The sequence below is a fragment of the Heloderma suspectum genome, chromosome 3 (assembly GCF_057233095.1).
Source record: "Heloderma suspectum isolate Gila_16-S chromosome 3, 16-S_ref, whole genome shotgun sequence".
In the NCBI taxonomy this organism is placed as follows: domain Eukaryota; kingdom Metazoa; phylum Chordata; class Lepidosauria; order Squamata; family Helodermatidae; genus Heloderma; species Heloderma suspectum.
Window position 1 is genome coordinate 258,821,966 of NC_139460.1, and position 14,285 is coordinate 258,836,250.

The window sequence follows — 14,285 nt, forward strand, 5'->3', positions numbered from 1 at the left end:
TGACGGACTCGACCTTGGGGGAACTGGGAGTGGCGACGGCCGACAGGAAGCTCTAGCGTGGGCTGGTCCATGAAGTCATGAAGAGTCGGAAGAGACTGAACGAATAAACAACAACAACAAGCCCCCTAGAAAGGGATTACACCTGCCCAATGTCAGAAAAATAGGTGTGGGGTTTATATTTTGATTTTCTTTTAAAGGAAACTGCCAACATTTTTATTCCTTGGAAGAATTGGACAGAAATTTCAGACTTCATTGCCCCATCAGAGGAGATCATGTCTGCCAAATTTCAGAATGATAGCCTAGGGGGTTTTGTGGAAGGGTAATCTTGACATTTTGAGGTCTCCAAAAGAGGACATACTTAGCTCCCTATGTTCCTTGTGGATCATTGTTCTGAAAATTATAGACAACATAGAGTTGTCCCCATGTAAGAAACCAGCAAAGTTTCAGAAGGATAGGTGCAGCATTTCATGTGGAAGGGGAGTTCTTCAATTTGGGGAAGGGAGTGATTTGCTTTCCCTTCCATTCACCCCTTCCCCGATAGTTTTTGGGTAAATTTGTATGAAAATGGACAGGTCATTAGAGGTGTCCCCCGGGCAAGAAACCTGCAAAGTTTCTGAAGGATATACATGCATTCTAATTTAGAATTACTAGAATGTATTTACATTTCACCAGTGTCAGCAGCAGCAGGGGAACATGGGTGGGAAGGTGCTATTGCACTCATGTCCTGCTTGTGGCTTTCCTATGGGCATCTGGTTGGCCACTGTGTGAACAGAATGCTGGACTAGATGGACCTTGGTCTGATGCAGCATGGCTCTTCTTATGTTCTTAAATAGAGGGTGCCTCTGAGCATGTGCAAAAAGCTTTTCTTTCACCACTGAGCACTTACATTCTCCCCCTACCAATTCTATAACCCTCCATGCAACCATCCCTCCTCATCCTACCATCCTCCAGCAACTCTTCATAAAAACAGATGTCTTGTTTTGTGCAACTGCTCTCTACCTCCTCCTTGTTATGCACAAGCTCTCATTGTAGCTTCCTCCTCGTAACTTCATTTGTGCCAAGACTTCACCAGGATTCAGCCAATGAGTCTGTTTTCAAAGCTAGGGGTAAGTTATGAAGAAACTCTGAGCATGTACTAAGTGCCTTTCCCTCACCACTGAAGCTCGAGTTCATGCAAACCCCGCCCCCAAACCCCACAAATGACAAAACATGCATAGGACCCAGCTGAAAGGGTAGTCAATTCATTAGACAGAATTGGGTAAGCACTGTATTAAGCTCGCAGTACCATGCTCACAACTTAGGTCTTATTTCTGAGTAAACATGCAGAACATCAAGGTACAAACCTACCTGCAAAAGTAACTTGTGCTGGAATCCTATGCACACTTTCCTGAGGATAAGCCTGATTAAACATAATGGGACTTCTCAGTAGGCATACGTAGGATTGCATAAATTAGCAATATTTATCCCCCTCCACTTAAAAAACAAACTAAAGACTCCTTTTTTAAAAAAAAATTAAAGCTTTCCGTTCATAGGAGGCTTATACTGAGTCAGACCCTAGTCCATCTAGAGTTGTTGACACTGACTGGCAGCAGCAGCTCTCCAAAGTTTCAGGCAGGATTCTTTCGTAGCTCTACCTGGAGATCCTGGGGATTGAACCTGGGACTTTCTGCATGCTAAGCACGTGTTTTACCACTGAGCTACAGCCCTTCCTATTGCTGGATAATGGCAACTGACAAACAAAACAGCCCCAGATTTGTATCTTTGCAACCACGTGAACCCACTCTTCTCAACGACTTGAGTGAGGAGAAGGAGAAAAAACAGCCTTCTTGTCTGTTTGTATAAAGTCACAAATACCATTCAGAACTTCTTTTGCCTGCCGAAGAGAATTCTCTTTAAGAATTCCCCAAGATATGCCCTGGGTGGAATAAAGAAGAGAAAGAAAGAAAGAAAGAAAGAAAGAAAGAAAGAAAGAACAGGATAGGGGAAGGAAGAAGAAAAGAATGGTGATTGGAAATGCAGCGGGGGGGGGGGGTAGAGAGAATTCCCTAAGCCATGTGGCTCCTTTCAGAGAGGTAGTACTTCAGAGGAATTTAGGAGGCTGTGCAGGGTTTGCAAGGATTGCACATACTTAAATTAACTTTATGAGGTGAGGTGGTAGAGGGCTTTTTCTAGCTTTTTAAAAACTGTAGCCAGGCGAGAGCCAGAACATTACAGGTTGGTTAGCTTAATATTGTTCTGATAAATTGGTGGAAATTGTTATTTAAGATAAAATTATTAAGCATAGAGAAGAACAAGTCTTGCTGAAGGAGAGTCAACCTGGGTTCTGCAAATGTAAGTCCTGTCTAACTGACCTTTTAGAGTTCTTTGAGACTGCCAACAATTGGGGTGATCTGGTAGGCGTTGTGTACTTGGAGTTTCAATTTATTTATTTTTTTGCAAAGTTCGCCCCCAAAGGCTCCTGAGAAAACTTAGCAGTCATGGGAGAAGATGAAAGATTCTCTTATGGAATGGTAACTGGTTAAAGAACAGGAAACAAAGATTAGGAATAAATGGACAGTTTTCACAATGGAGAGATGTAAACAAGGATCTGTATTGGGACTGGTGCTTTTTATCTTGTTCCTAAATGAGGTGGCCAAGTTTGTGAATGATACCAAATTATTTAGAGTGGTTAAAACAAAAAGGGACAGCAGAGAGCTCCAAACTGGGGGGATAGGCATTATAATGGTAAATGTAGTTCAATGTAAGCAAGTGTAAAGTGATACCCATAGAGGCAAAAAATCCTAACCCCTTATACACTGATGAGATTTGAATTGGCGGTGACTGACTAGTAAAGATCTTGGGATGTAGTGGATGTAATGAAAACATTGACCGAGTGGGCAGCAACTGAAAAAGGTAAAATCTATGTTAGGGATTATTAGGAAAGGATCAGAAATAAAACTGCCTATATCATATGTTTTTGTATAAATCTAGGGTGTGACCATACTTGGAATACTGTGTACAATTCTGGTTGCCTCACCTCAAAAAGTATATTGTAGACCTGGAAACTGTGCAGAAAAGGGCAACTCAATGATCAGGGGTCAGGAGCAACTGCTTTATGAAGAAAGATTATAATGTTTGGGACAGTTTAGCTTAGAAAAAGGTGAATAAGAAGAGACATGATAGAGGTTTATAAAATTATTCATGCTGTAAAGGAAGAAGATAGATGTTTTTCTCCCTCATAATAATAGAATCTGAGGTGATCCAATGAAGCTGCATGGCAGGCAGTTCACAACCAACAAAAGGAAGTACTTCTTCACACAATGCATAGGTTAATTATGGAATTCACTTCCACAAAGTGTGATGGCCACCAATGTAGATGGCTTTAAAAGGGAATTAGACAAATATATGGAGGATGAAGCCATCAGTGGTGATGGGATCAGAGACAGCATGCTTCTGAATATCAGTTTCTGGGATACAACAGCAGGAGAAGACTATTGCCCCCATGTTCTACTTCTGGCTTCCCATAGGCATCTGGTTAGCTGCTGGAGGAAACAGGATGTTGGACTAAATAGGCTTTTGGTCTGATGTAGCAGAGCTCATTTAATGCTCCTTACGACTCTTTTGCTGATCTTGGGCAACTAACTTGTTCTCCGACTCAGCTCCCATATTGATGATAACAGGGTTGTTGTTTTGAAACAAATATTTACTATAAAATACTTTGCACGCTTAAAAATGATAAAGAAATGGGGCATGATCCAGCCAAAATTAAATATTTCAAGTCTCATTGATTTCAACAGGACAACTAAGTACATGTTTATATATCTCCCATTATATAGCTTTTGGCTGGACTGTGCCTAGAATTAATAACTATGCATTAGTAGTTCCCTTTATGGCCTTTGTGAAATATCTCTTGCTCCCCAGGTCAACCGACTCAGCGTCGGTTGAGTCATCCTTCATGTGCCACTTGGCAACCCCGTCGAGGACAATGAGGACACAGAGAAAGGCAAAATGGGCAGGGCAGGGTTCATGACATCCATGAGCATGGCCACATTCAGTGTTATCATCTGGCCTGATCAGGGCCTTTTAAAGTAGGCCTTTAAAGTAGGCCCAGGTATGTGTCCATGACTAAATAACTTATACCAGTGGTATTTTATTAGTGTAAATAATTCCTTATGCTTTAGCATACTTTTTGTATAGTTGACAGCAATTGTTGCTGGAGGCTATATATGACCAGATGCCATTGAAGATGCTCAGTTGTGTATATGGAGCATAAGAGGTATGCATTTTTGCTTATTCTGAAAAACGATTTGTGGCTATTTTAAAATGCTTAGGTATTTAGAGTATTTGACAGACAATGGAAAATCCAAACCAGTAATGGCCTCAGTGAACTGGTAATTGTACAGTTGTATTCTGATAGGTAATAGGGCATTTCCACAGTGAATGAAATCAAGTAATTGAGTTTACTTCCATAAAATTAGGCAGCAAAATCACAGGAAGGCCTGGCGTGCTATGGTCCATGGGGTCATGAAGAGTCGGACACGACTTAATGACTGAACAACAACAATATACAGTTTACTATAGTAGTATCTAAAGTTGTAGTTATTTACATTGCAGTACATTTTTATTTTGATATATTAAAATGTTAAAGTATTCCATTTAAAGTATTTTGTAAATCTCCTTAATTTAAAAGTATAGTCACAGAAGACTACACATCCAGTACTTGATTATCAGGACACTCTGTATAGGTTCCAGGTAACAACTTGCAGATAGCAACCTCTCGCACAGAGAGAATTTTATCGTTTTCTGACCGAAGCCTAATAGCTCTTAGTCTATTGGCCTTATATTTCCTGGGTGGTCAGTGTAAGCTAGTGATGGGGAACCTCTGGCCAGTAGGCCTAATCTGGCCTGCAGAGGTTTCCCATTTGGCCCGCAGAGCCTCTGTGGGTTCCTCCATGGCCTCCAAGCCCCACCCCATGAAGGAATACCTGCTGTTACCTCCAAGGTAATGGCGGATGCGGGTGTGAGTGAAGCCAGGGACTCGGCTCCTTCCAGTACTAGCTGAGTCTTCTGGCGAGAGCTGCACAAAGGAGGTGCACAAGTTAGCCGGTGCTGGGAGGAGCCACACACTATTCACTGTTCCTATCAAGGATGGCATTTGATGCGTGAAGCCAAGGACTTGGCTGGTGCTGGGAGGCACTGCTCCTCTCAGCGTCGGTTGAGTCATCCTTCATGTGCCACTTGGCAACCCCGTCGAGGACAATGAGGACACAGAGAAAGGCAAAATGGGCAGGGCAGGGTTCATGACATCCGTGAGCATGGCCACATTCAGTGTTATTATCTGGCCTGATCAGGGCCTTTTAAAGTAGTTCCCCACCAGGCCTTCCTGGTCCTCTTCCCCCCAAATAAAACTTGGCTTGTGGGAAACCAATGTTGCTGACTCATCATTTTTGTTTTTTCCATTCAAATGCTTGGCTTACATGTGAAGTCAAATAATTGCATTCTTGGAAAGAGACATGCTATACATTATTTATTCAGTTACTATAATACATTTTGGCTACTGAACCACCAAGGATCACCATTCTATCTCATATGCTTATTAGAATTTTTTTTAAATATTAGGTTATTATGTTCAAGTTGTATTAGAACAAAGTTTTAAAAATACAGCAATCCTTTTATGTAACTTCCATGCATGAAGTATCAAATATATTTTCATGAGATTAAAACAATTTTTGATCTTCTGATTAGAAAAAATTTTGATGCTGGAAAAACCTAAACAATTACATAAGTGTTTAGATTGGACTGCATTTTAACAGCACACGGGAAGTTTAGACTCTGCATAAAAATTGAGCTACTGAAGTAGTGTTGTTTTGTTGTTGTTTTGTGTTTCTTCCTCAGTGTTGGTTTGTTTTTCTTCCTGGCTCCTACAATGAATTATTTGCATACCATAATGTCTTTATCTCCTTTGCTATAGGCTAGCCCATTTACTGTTACAGACAGCCACAATCCCTTGAGTAGAATAGGAGGATGAGTGTGTTCTAATTTCTTGTAAGCTGTACTAGCTGGGAAGATCATTCGTGTAAGTGTATATGTCTGACATACATAAATTATAATTTATACATTACTTCTGTGCATTTATGGCAAAATGTTCCTTAATACTGATCTATATTCTCTGTTTTGTGTTATTCTGCTCTAGTCAATTATTGTGTTCAAAAGATTAAAAGTTAAAAATTTCAGACCGTAGAGTAAGCAAAAGAGCATGATAATAACAACCATTGACTAGCTCTCATTTAGTTCTAGCCCAGTAGGAATAACCAAAATGGTGAGAAATCCATTCAGTGTGTGTTTGCTATGGAGAGACCAGCCTTCAGAATCTTTACTTTCCAGTCTGTGTAACTGGGGACAGGGTGTTTGTACCTATTCCCCTAAACAACAGTAGTTTAGGATTAACTTAAGCAGTGAAGGACTTCTCTTCTGTACAAATCTGCACTGCCAACCCAGTTGGGAGAAAGCCACGGCAGTTCGCTTTGGTGTGTCTGAATCTGCTGAGATGAAAAATGTACTGCTGGAGTAAACTACTGCGGTTTGAGAAGGTAGATACAAATGTAGATTCCAAAGAAGAAATAATAAGGAACATTCATTTTAAAGACTTGCTGCCCTTCTGAATTTGTTAACTATTATTATGCAGTCAACAGCATAATAACTCAGAATTTACAACCATTAACAAGCTTGTAATTTCCAGTTATAATAAAAGCCTCTACATATGAGTGATTATCTTAAACTGCCATCCTAAGAATATAACTTCCACGTAAATATAGTCTGGACTGGAGTTTCATTTGCAATAATTTAGGAGCATGTTCTGGCCTTCTTTACTAAAACTATTAAAGCAAGATCCAGTTCTGACTAGACCTTATAAATACCATAATACTTGGATAATCAAGTGTTGCATAAAATTAAGTAAACCCAAATGCCTACTAAAGGCTCATTCAGACTAGACAAAGAAAGAAAAGCAAAAGCAAATGGAAAGGGAAGAAAGGGAAAAACTTTGCATAAGGAAGTCATATTTATTAAGGAATTGTTACATGACCATTTCAGCCATGGCAGGTGCAGTTTTTAGTTAGCACATGCTGACTTCCATCCACATCAGTCTGTGGCAAAACAGTCATGCTTATACTGCTGCCATGCATTGCACTAATCCCTATGTTAGCAGGCTACTGCAAATTGTTTTGAGCATTTTGTGATGGCATACCAACGGCCAATCTGGAATTAATTTTGCACATGGCAGAGGCAAACATATGACTGCCATATGTTGATATGGCTGGAAGTAGAGATGTGAAGGCCCAGGGAAAAAACAGAAGAATTGGGGGGGGGGGGTGTTTCCCATTTTTTCCCAAGGACCTTTTTATTTTATTTTTTCTGAAAATTTGGAAAAAATTGAACAATTTTGGATTACAAAATATTTTCTTTTAGAATGGTGAATAAAATGTTTGAGACAGTGTGTTCATATATTGCTACCCAGCCTTTGCTCCCTCAACATGATTTCTAAAGATCACTTAATAGGAAGACTTTTATAAGCCGAAGGGAGCAATCCTATCCAGATAGTTGGCTGCCTCCAAACTCAGAGGCGACTGCCTATCCAAAGCAGGGCAGGAGAAGCACGGAGGGGATCGTTCCCTCCGCACTTCTCCTGCCCTGCTTTCTCGGCTGGACAGCCGATTTAGCCACGGGAGGACGGAGTGGGGAAGGAGGCTGCTGTACAGCACATAGGATGTGTCGTACAGGTAGTTCCGCCCTCCCAGCAACACCCCTTTTCGGCCACTCTGTGCTCCTCTTGTGAGCACGGAGGATGGGGCTGTTCCGCACTGCCTCCGAGGCAGCACAGAAGTGAGGGGAGGTCGGTTCCCGGAAAACCAGATATCTTATGGCCATCTAGCCGCTGTCTAGCAGCCATAGGATTGCTCCCTCCATATGTAAAATTTCTGGAAATTTTGAAGCCAGGGTAAAATGGTTTTTAGTCCTTTCTGTAATATTCCCAGCATAATTATTTCTTCCATTCCTTATTAAAATTATTAATCTAAAGTATCTTTTACTGATATTTAGGGTTGCCCCAAGTCATGCTCAGTTTCCCAACCTATGACTAGAGTCACCATATCGTAAATACGTGAAGAAAATGTGCATTCTTGACAGTTTGGGTTTTGTTCTATAGAGTCCTGTGTTTCTGGGATTATTTTGGCTAGGTGCTATAGTAGTCACTGAATGTAGGTCGAAAACCCATGTGTGAGAGAAACATTGTCTGACTTCCCCAACCTGGTGCTCTCCAGATGTGTTGGACTACAACTCCTATAATCCCCTATGCTGGGTAAAGGATTGTGGGAGTTGTAATCCAACATGTCTGGAGAGCACCAGGTTGGGGAAGCCTGCTGTAAATTATCCCGCCACATGAGACGGAACAATGTGTGGGTTATTCCACATATGTTTCTTTAAAAAATAACTTTTAAAAAGTTGATGCTTGGGTCTATGGAACTCACTGCCACAGTTTTTTTAATAAAGTTCCCAGTTACACTTCACCATTAGGGAATGCCACCTCAGCTATAAAACCTGTAATCCCTGCCACCAAAATAAAACCTCTATACCTAACTCGGTGGCCTGGTTTCTATGGCATAGCATGAGATTGACAGCACCGTTAGAGACAAGCTTTCAAAATAAATAAAAATTAAAATGTTTGTTAAGGGAAAATATTTACAAAAGGGAATAAAATGTCACTCTTCAAATAATAGGTTGTGATTGCTTAAAGGTTCTTTAAAAAGAAATATGCTTGGTTTCCATTCCTAATAGGTACGAGAGTCTTCCCCAGCTAAATAGCTTTTTCCAGATTTCTCTAAACTCCACCCAATTCCTCACAAACAGGAGCAGATGCTGTATACTGCTCTTCCTCTGCCTCCAGCTCTTCCTGCTTCTTCTGGCTTCTAGGATGATTAGATGTTTCAGAGACTACCTGCTGTATTTCCCTCTGGTCAGACATAAAAGAGGAACCTAAAATATATTGTATATAACATGGTATAAAATTAAAATGTTTGCTTTATTACATAAAAGCATAGTTTATTCAGACAATAATTAATTTTTTACTTTAAAATGTTTTTAGTTTTAATGATAATTTTATGAGCAAATTGATTTATACATAATACATTTTATCTTCCTAAGGTAACAAAATGACTTTAGATTTGTAAAGAGCAATTAAAAAAATAAGTATCACGCGTTTTTCAATTTTTCTCAATGTTAGTTTTTTTTCCTGGGGAAAAACCTCAGGTTTTTTCATGGCTTCAAAATTTCCTGAAATTGTACATCTCTAGTTGGAATTCCTCACAGACTGAAGGAGGCATGTTGACCTGGTCCTTATATAAGGGTGCAATCCTAATTATGTTTAGACAGAGAAAATGCCTACAACTCCCAGCATTCCCCAGCCAAACATTGCACCCTAAGAGGCAATATACCATAAGTTTCTTGTGTTATTTTGTTGGTTGAAAAGAATGTGCCTCATTAAGGGAATAGCCCTACTGACAGTAAGGCACACACAAAAATAGGGCTGAATCAAGGTTGTTTGCAACTATACCATTAGCTTCTTAATGCAATTGTAGCTTTAAAAAAAGTCATTGTGGTTGAAAATTTCAGTCTGCCTGCACTCTTCAAATACCATTTAAACAACTCTTCCTACACACCACTCCTTCTCTCCTAGGCCAACAGCTTAACGTGTGTTCATGACAAGTCAGATTGTGAAATGGACCTCTGGCAAAATAGTTAACAAATTAGAAGAGAAAAGGTGGAATAGTGGAATTTTGGCTTGTTTCCTCCTGGTGTCAGAAGAGTGTCAAAACTAATCAAACAAGGTAAAATAAGTGGTGTCAAAGAAAGAGATTTAAAAGACAGTGATTGCTGTAATTGGAGTTCTGCAGAAATATGGAAAAGGAGTACTTGCATAATAAAGCTAACACACCTTGAAAATAACTTTATCTTTAGAAGGGCTGCAAACTCTTTCTATTTGTCTGGCTTTTGAGGCTGGGCTTAAATAAAGGATTGTGGGCTTTGCAGCTAGTATGTTTTAAATGGGACCGTTTATATTAGCATTTCATCTGTGGTTACCTATGTAGCACGCGGACCAGGATTATAATCATTTTACCATATCCATTACATACTAAGGCTGCCATAGCTGAAACAGGATATCATAACTGAAAGCTAAAGGCTCCCGCAAACTGGGCCTCAATGAATGATTGCACAAAAGCATCTGTTGGAGAAAAACATCTCTAGGTGTCTGTTTTCAAAGGTGAAACTGTTCAGTTAATGCTGTCTCAGTGCTGAACATGCAAAAACATCAGTTAGTAATGATTTGCATGTACAGTTCTATCTAAAATGGCCCTCTTGACTAGACAGTTCCCTGTAACACACTGTATTCCTAGGAGAAGGCATAGTCATCTGTATAAGCAGAAAGAGATACCCATGAGACACATGCTTTGAAAGATGCATGCTTTGACATTTGCTATATAGGACAGCGGTTCTCAGCTGGGATATAAATATAGATACTTTGGAACTGTATCCTTACATCTCAATTCACTGAGAATGTCAATTGACTAATAAACTCTCTGATTCTTATGGACCACGCACCTACGCTTTCAGGGTACTTGTCTCTGCTTGTCTGTCTCTCTGCATTTCTGCTTCTATAAAGGTTGAAGTTGAGAGGCTTGAGTGGGGAGCTGCTTCGGATACTTACTCCCTCTACCTACAATTCCAAAAATGCATCCCACTGCCTTCGAGATGGGTGTCAGGGCTGGGCCGTGGATAGCAGTGCGGAGTAAGCCAAGACCTGGGAACCAGGAATCTGTACTGAAGAACAGTCAGGATCAGGAGGTAGGACCGAAGAACAAGACAGGAGACAGGACTGAAGGCAAATTAGCATCAGAGGGCAAAGCAGGAAGTAGGATAGGAGAATTAAGAGAAGGCAGGACCAAAGAGCAATCAGAATCAGAGGGCAAGCCAGGAGGCAGGACCTGAGGACAAGTCAGGAGTCAGCACTGAAGGAAACGCCAGAAACACAGAGGTATGCCAGTGCTCAAGAAGACCTTATTGCTCAAGTGAAGTTCTACTGAGAGAGGAAGCCCTCTTATATTCTTTCCTGCCTAGAGGAGCCAACAAGCAGCTTTGGTGGAATCAGCCCAGAAGCTGCTAGAAGCTGCTTCACTGAGAAGCTGCAGTGACATGGCTCTCCAGATGGGGTAGTATTCAGCCATTCCTGACAAAAGGGTGGGCTATAAATTATCTGGCAAGATGGAACTTGAATGTTGTGATGTCATAGAGGTAACCTGGATCAGAGGTGGCATTAGAATTTGATGATCTAGCTCCAGTGCTAAGATCACTGACGAGGATGCCTGCTAGTACTTTCTGATCGGGAAACCAACCAACCAAGAAGGATTAGAATGAATACCCTGATCATTGAAAGAGATGGAAAGTGCTGATGTATATTATGTGAGTGCTTAGATGGAAAGACAAATTATTTTGAATATTAACATCTAAACTCTTATCAATGAGTGTAAAGCCCATGTCGCCACAGGTGCTAGTAGTCTGAGAATGACTGGATGAAATATGTTTGGCCATTTCCCTTGCAACTAGAACAACTTTCAGGGGGCATTTCCTTTTTCCTTCCCTCTTACTCTCTCAACTTTCCAGTTATGTCCCACATCAGCTTCCCTTCCATGAGTACCCCAATAATCTGACTTCTTCCCACTACATTAAAGCAAGCCTCCCCCGCCATAGCAAATGGAGTCTTCTATCCAACCTCCCTCCCTCTCATTCACCCACACAATTAGCCTCCCTCCTTTCAATAAGACCCCCCTCCCATCTATGAAAACATAGACAGATACACCCCTTCTCTGTTGCAGGGAAAGGGGGTGTTCCAAGCCCCCACCCAAGAAGCCTCACCTTCACCTTGGCCTGAAAAACAAAACATGAGAAGGGGAGGGGCGGGGGAGAGAAGAAAAAATACCACCTTTCTCTCACCTGCACTGAGCCAGAGCCCTCCAATATGGTGCTGGACTTGCATCCCGCCCACTCCTGCCATGTAACCCTGCCCACTACTCCCCCCTCTCTCTCATACACAAATATTCATATCCCACCTGCATGCAGGTCATCATGGGAGGAGCAGCAGCAGCCCCTCCCTCCTTGCGCTCTGTCCCATTCGAAACAGTACAATCTAAGGCAGGGGAGGGTGGCTGTTGCCCCTAGCAACCGCCCCGAGGCCTAGCAGCGCCCCTGAAGCCTGCCTGTGGAGCAAAACAAATAAAAACCAAACAAACAAAAAACAGGAAAGTGAAAGGATGCAAGTAATGGAGGTCGAAAACATGTGATGTCAGATCAGGCACTATTTTGTGTGTTCTTTTTAAAAAGATCATTTAGCATTTCTTTACGTTTCAGGTTGAAAACACATGATGTCAGATCAGGCACTGTTTGGCATGGAGCAAATAAACTGGCACTGAAGTGTAGAGTAATAGGAGACTGGTGCAGAGCAAATAAACATGTTTTGCTATTAAAGCTCGAGCTTTGAACTTTTTTGAACTTTCAAAGTTTTCTGCATGTCTATGCTGCTCAAGCTTCAGTTTAAAATAAATGAGCAAGACTGGTCTGGTAAATCTGTAGTAATATGCGTTACACTAATGTATTCTTATATACAGTCAGGGCCAGAAATATTGGAACAAGGATAACTGTTTTGGCAGTTGGCCTCTGTATACCACCATATTGAAGTTGAAAGGAAACACATCCTGATGGGAGCGAAGTCAGGACTTTCAGCTGTAATTCAAGGGGTTTGACAAAAGTGGGGAACTCACCATTCATGAAGGACAGCCAGTGGCATACACCCCCCCCATCGTTGGTGGCTCATGGAATGAATGGCTGACAAGCAGCGGCATGGCCAGGGGTGGCCTGTTTCTTCGGTACCCCATGACCAATCAAGCAGATAAAAGGCCTGGAGGTGGTCCTGAGCATTACATTTGCATTTGGTAGCTGTTCACTGGAACTCCCAACATGAGGTCCAAAGAGGTGTCCATGCGAGTGAAGGAGGCCATCATTAGGCTGAGGAAATAAAATTAAACTATCAGAGAGAGAGCAGAAACAGTGGGAGTGGCCAATACAACAGTTTGGAACATCCTGGAAAAGAAGGAATTAACGGGCAAGCTCAGCAACAGCAAAAGGCCTGGCAGACCACAGAAGACAACTAAAGTGGATGACCGCAGAATTCTGCTCATGGTGAAGAGGAACCCTTTCACAACATCTAGCCAGGTCAAGAACGCTCTTGAGGAGGTAGGCATGTCATTGTCAACATCTACAGTCAAGAGACGGCTTTATGAATGTAAATACAGAGGCTTCACAACAAGGTGCAAACCACTGGTAATGCTCAAGAACAGAAAGGCCAGATTAGCCTTTGCCAGCAAACACCGAGAAAGCCTGCCCAGTTCTGGAATAAGGTTCTTTGGACTGATGAAACCAAGATTAATTTGTACCAGAATGATGGGAAGAGAAAAGTATGGAGAAGGAAAGGAATAGCTCATGATCCAAAGCACACCACATCATCTGTCAAACATGGTGGAGGCATTGTTATGGCATGAGCATGTATGGCTGCCAATGGAACCGGGTCACTGGTGTTTATTGATGACCTGACTGCTGAGAAAAGCAGCAGGATGAATTCTGAAGTGTATAGGGCTATACTTTCTGCTCAGATTCAGCCAAATGCTGCCAAACTGATAGGACGCCGCTTCATATTGCAGATGGATAATGACCCAAAACATACAGCAAAAGCTACCCAAGAGTTTCTGCAGGCAAAGAAGTGGGATGTTCTTCAATGGCCAAGTCAGTCACCTGATCTCCACCCAATAGAGCATGCTTTTCACTTACTGAAGACAAGACTGAAGGCAAACAGACCCACAAACAAGCAGCAGCTGAAGGCAGCTGCAGTAAAGGCCTGGCAAAGCATCTCGAGGGAGGAAACTCAGCATTTGGTCATGTCCATGGGTTCCAGACTTCAGGCAGTCATTGACTGCAAAGGATTTTCATTCAGGTATTAAAGGCGATCCTTAAGTTTGAAACGATGTTGGTTTGTTGGAAACAGCGATCTGATGGATCCACAGTTGGCTACAGAATCGGACTCAAAGAGTGCTTATCAATGGGACCTTCTCAAACTGGGGAGAGATAACGAGTGGGGTACCGCAGGGCTCAGTCCTGGGCCCAGTGCTCTTCAGCATTTTTATTAATGACTTGGAGGAGGAGGTGCA

General features: G+C 41.7%; 2 protein-coding genes across 2 annotated transcripts in view; one reads left to right on the forward strand and one right to left on the reverse strand.

Annotated features, from left to right (window-relative positions):
- Window positions 1-12,875, reverse strand: part of SFXN2 (sideroflexin 2) — a 70,887-nt gene extending 58,012 nt beyond the window's left edge. Inside the window, exon 1 of the mRNA XM_084846446.1 lies at window positions 12,846-12,875. Coding sequence (XP_084702572.1) covers window positions 12,846-12,871 — 26 coding nt within the window. The 5' untranslated portion in view covers window positions 12,872-12,875. The remainder of the gene's footprint in view (window positions 1-12,845) is intronic.
- The window catches only part of ARL3 (ARF like GTPase 3), a 75,688-nt gene that overhangs the window by 12,210 nt on the left and 49,193 nt on the right, over window positions 1-14,285 (forward strand). The gene's annotated exons all lie outside the window — the stretch shown is intronic.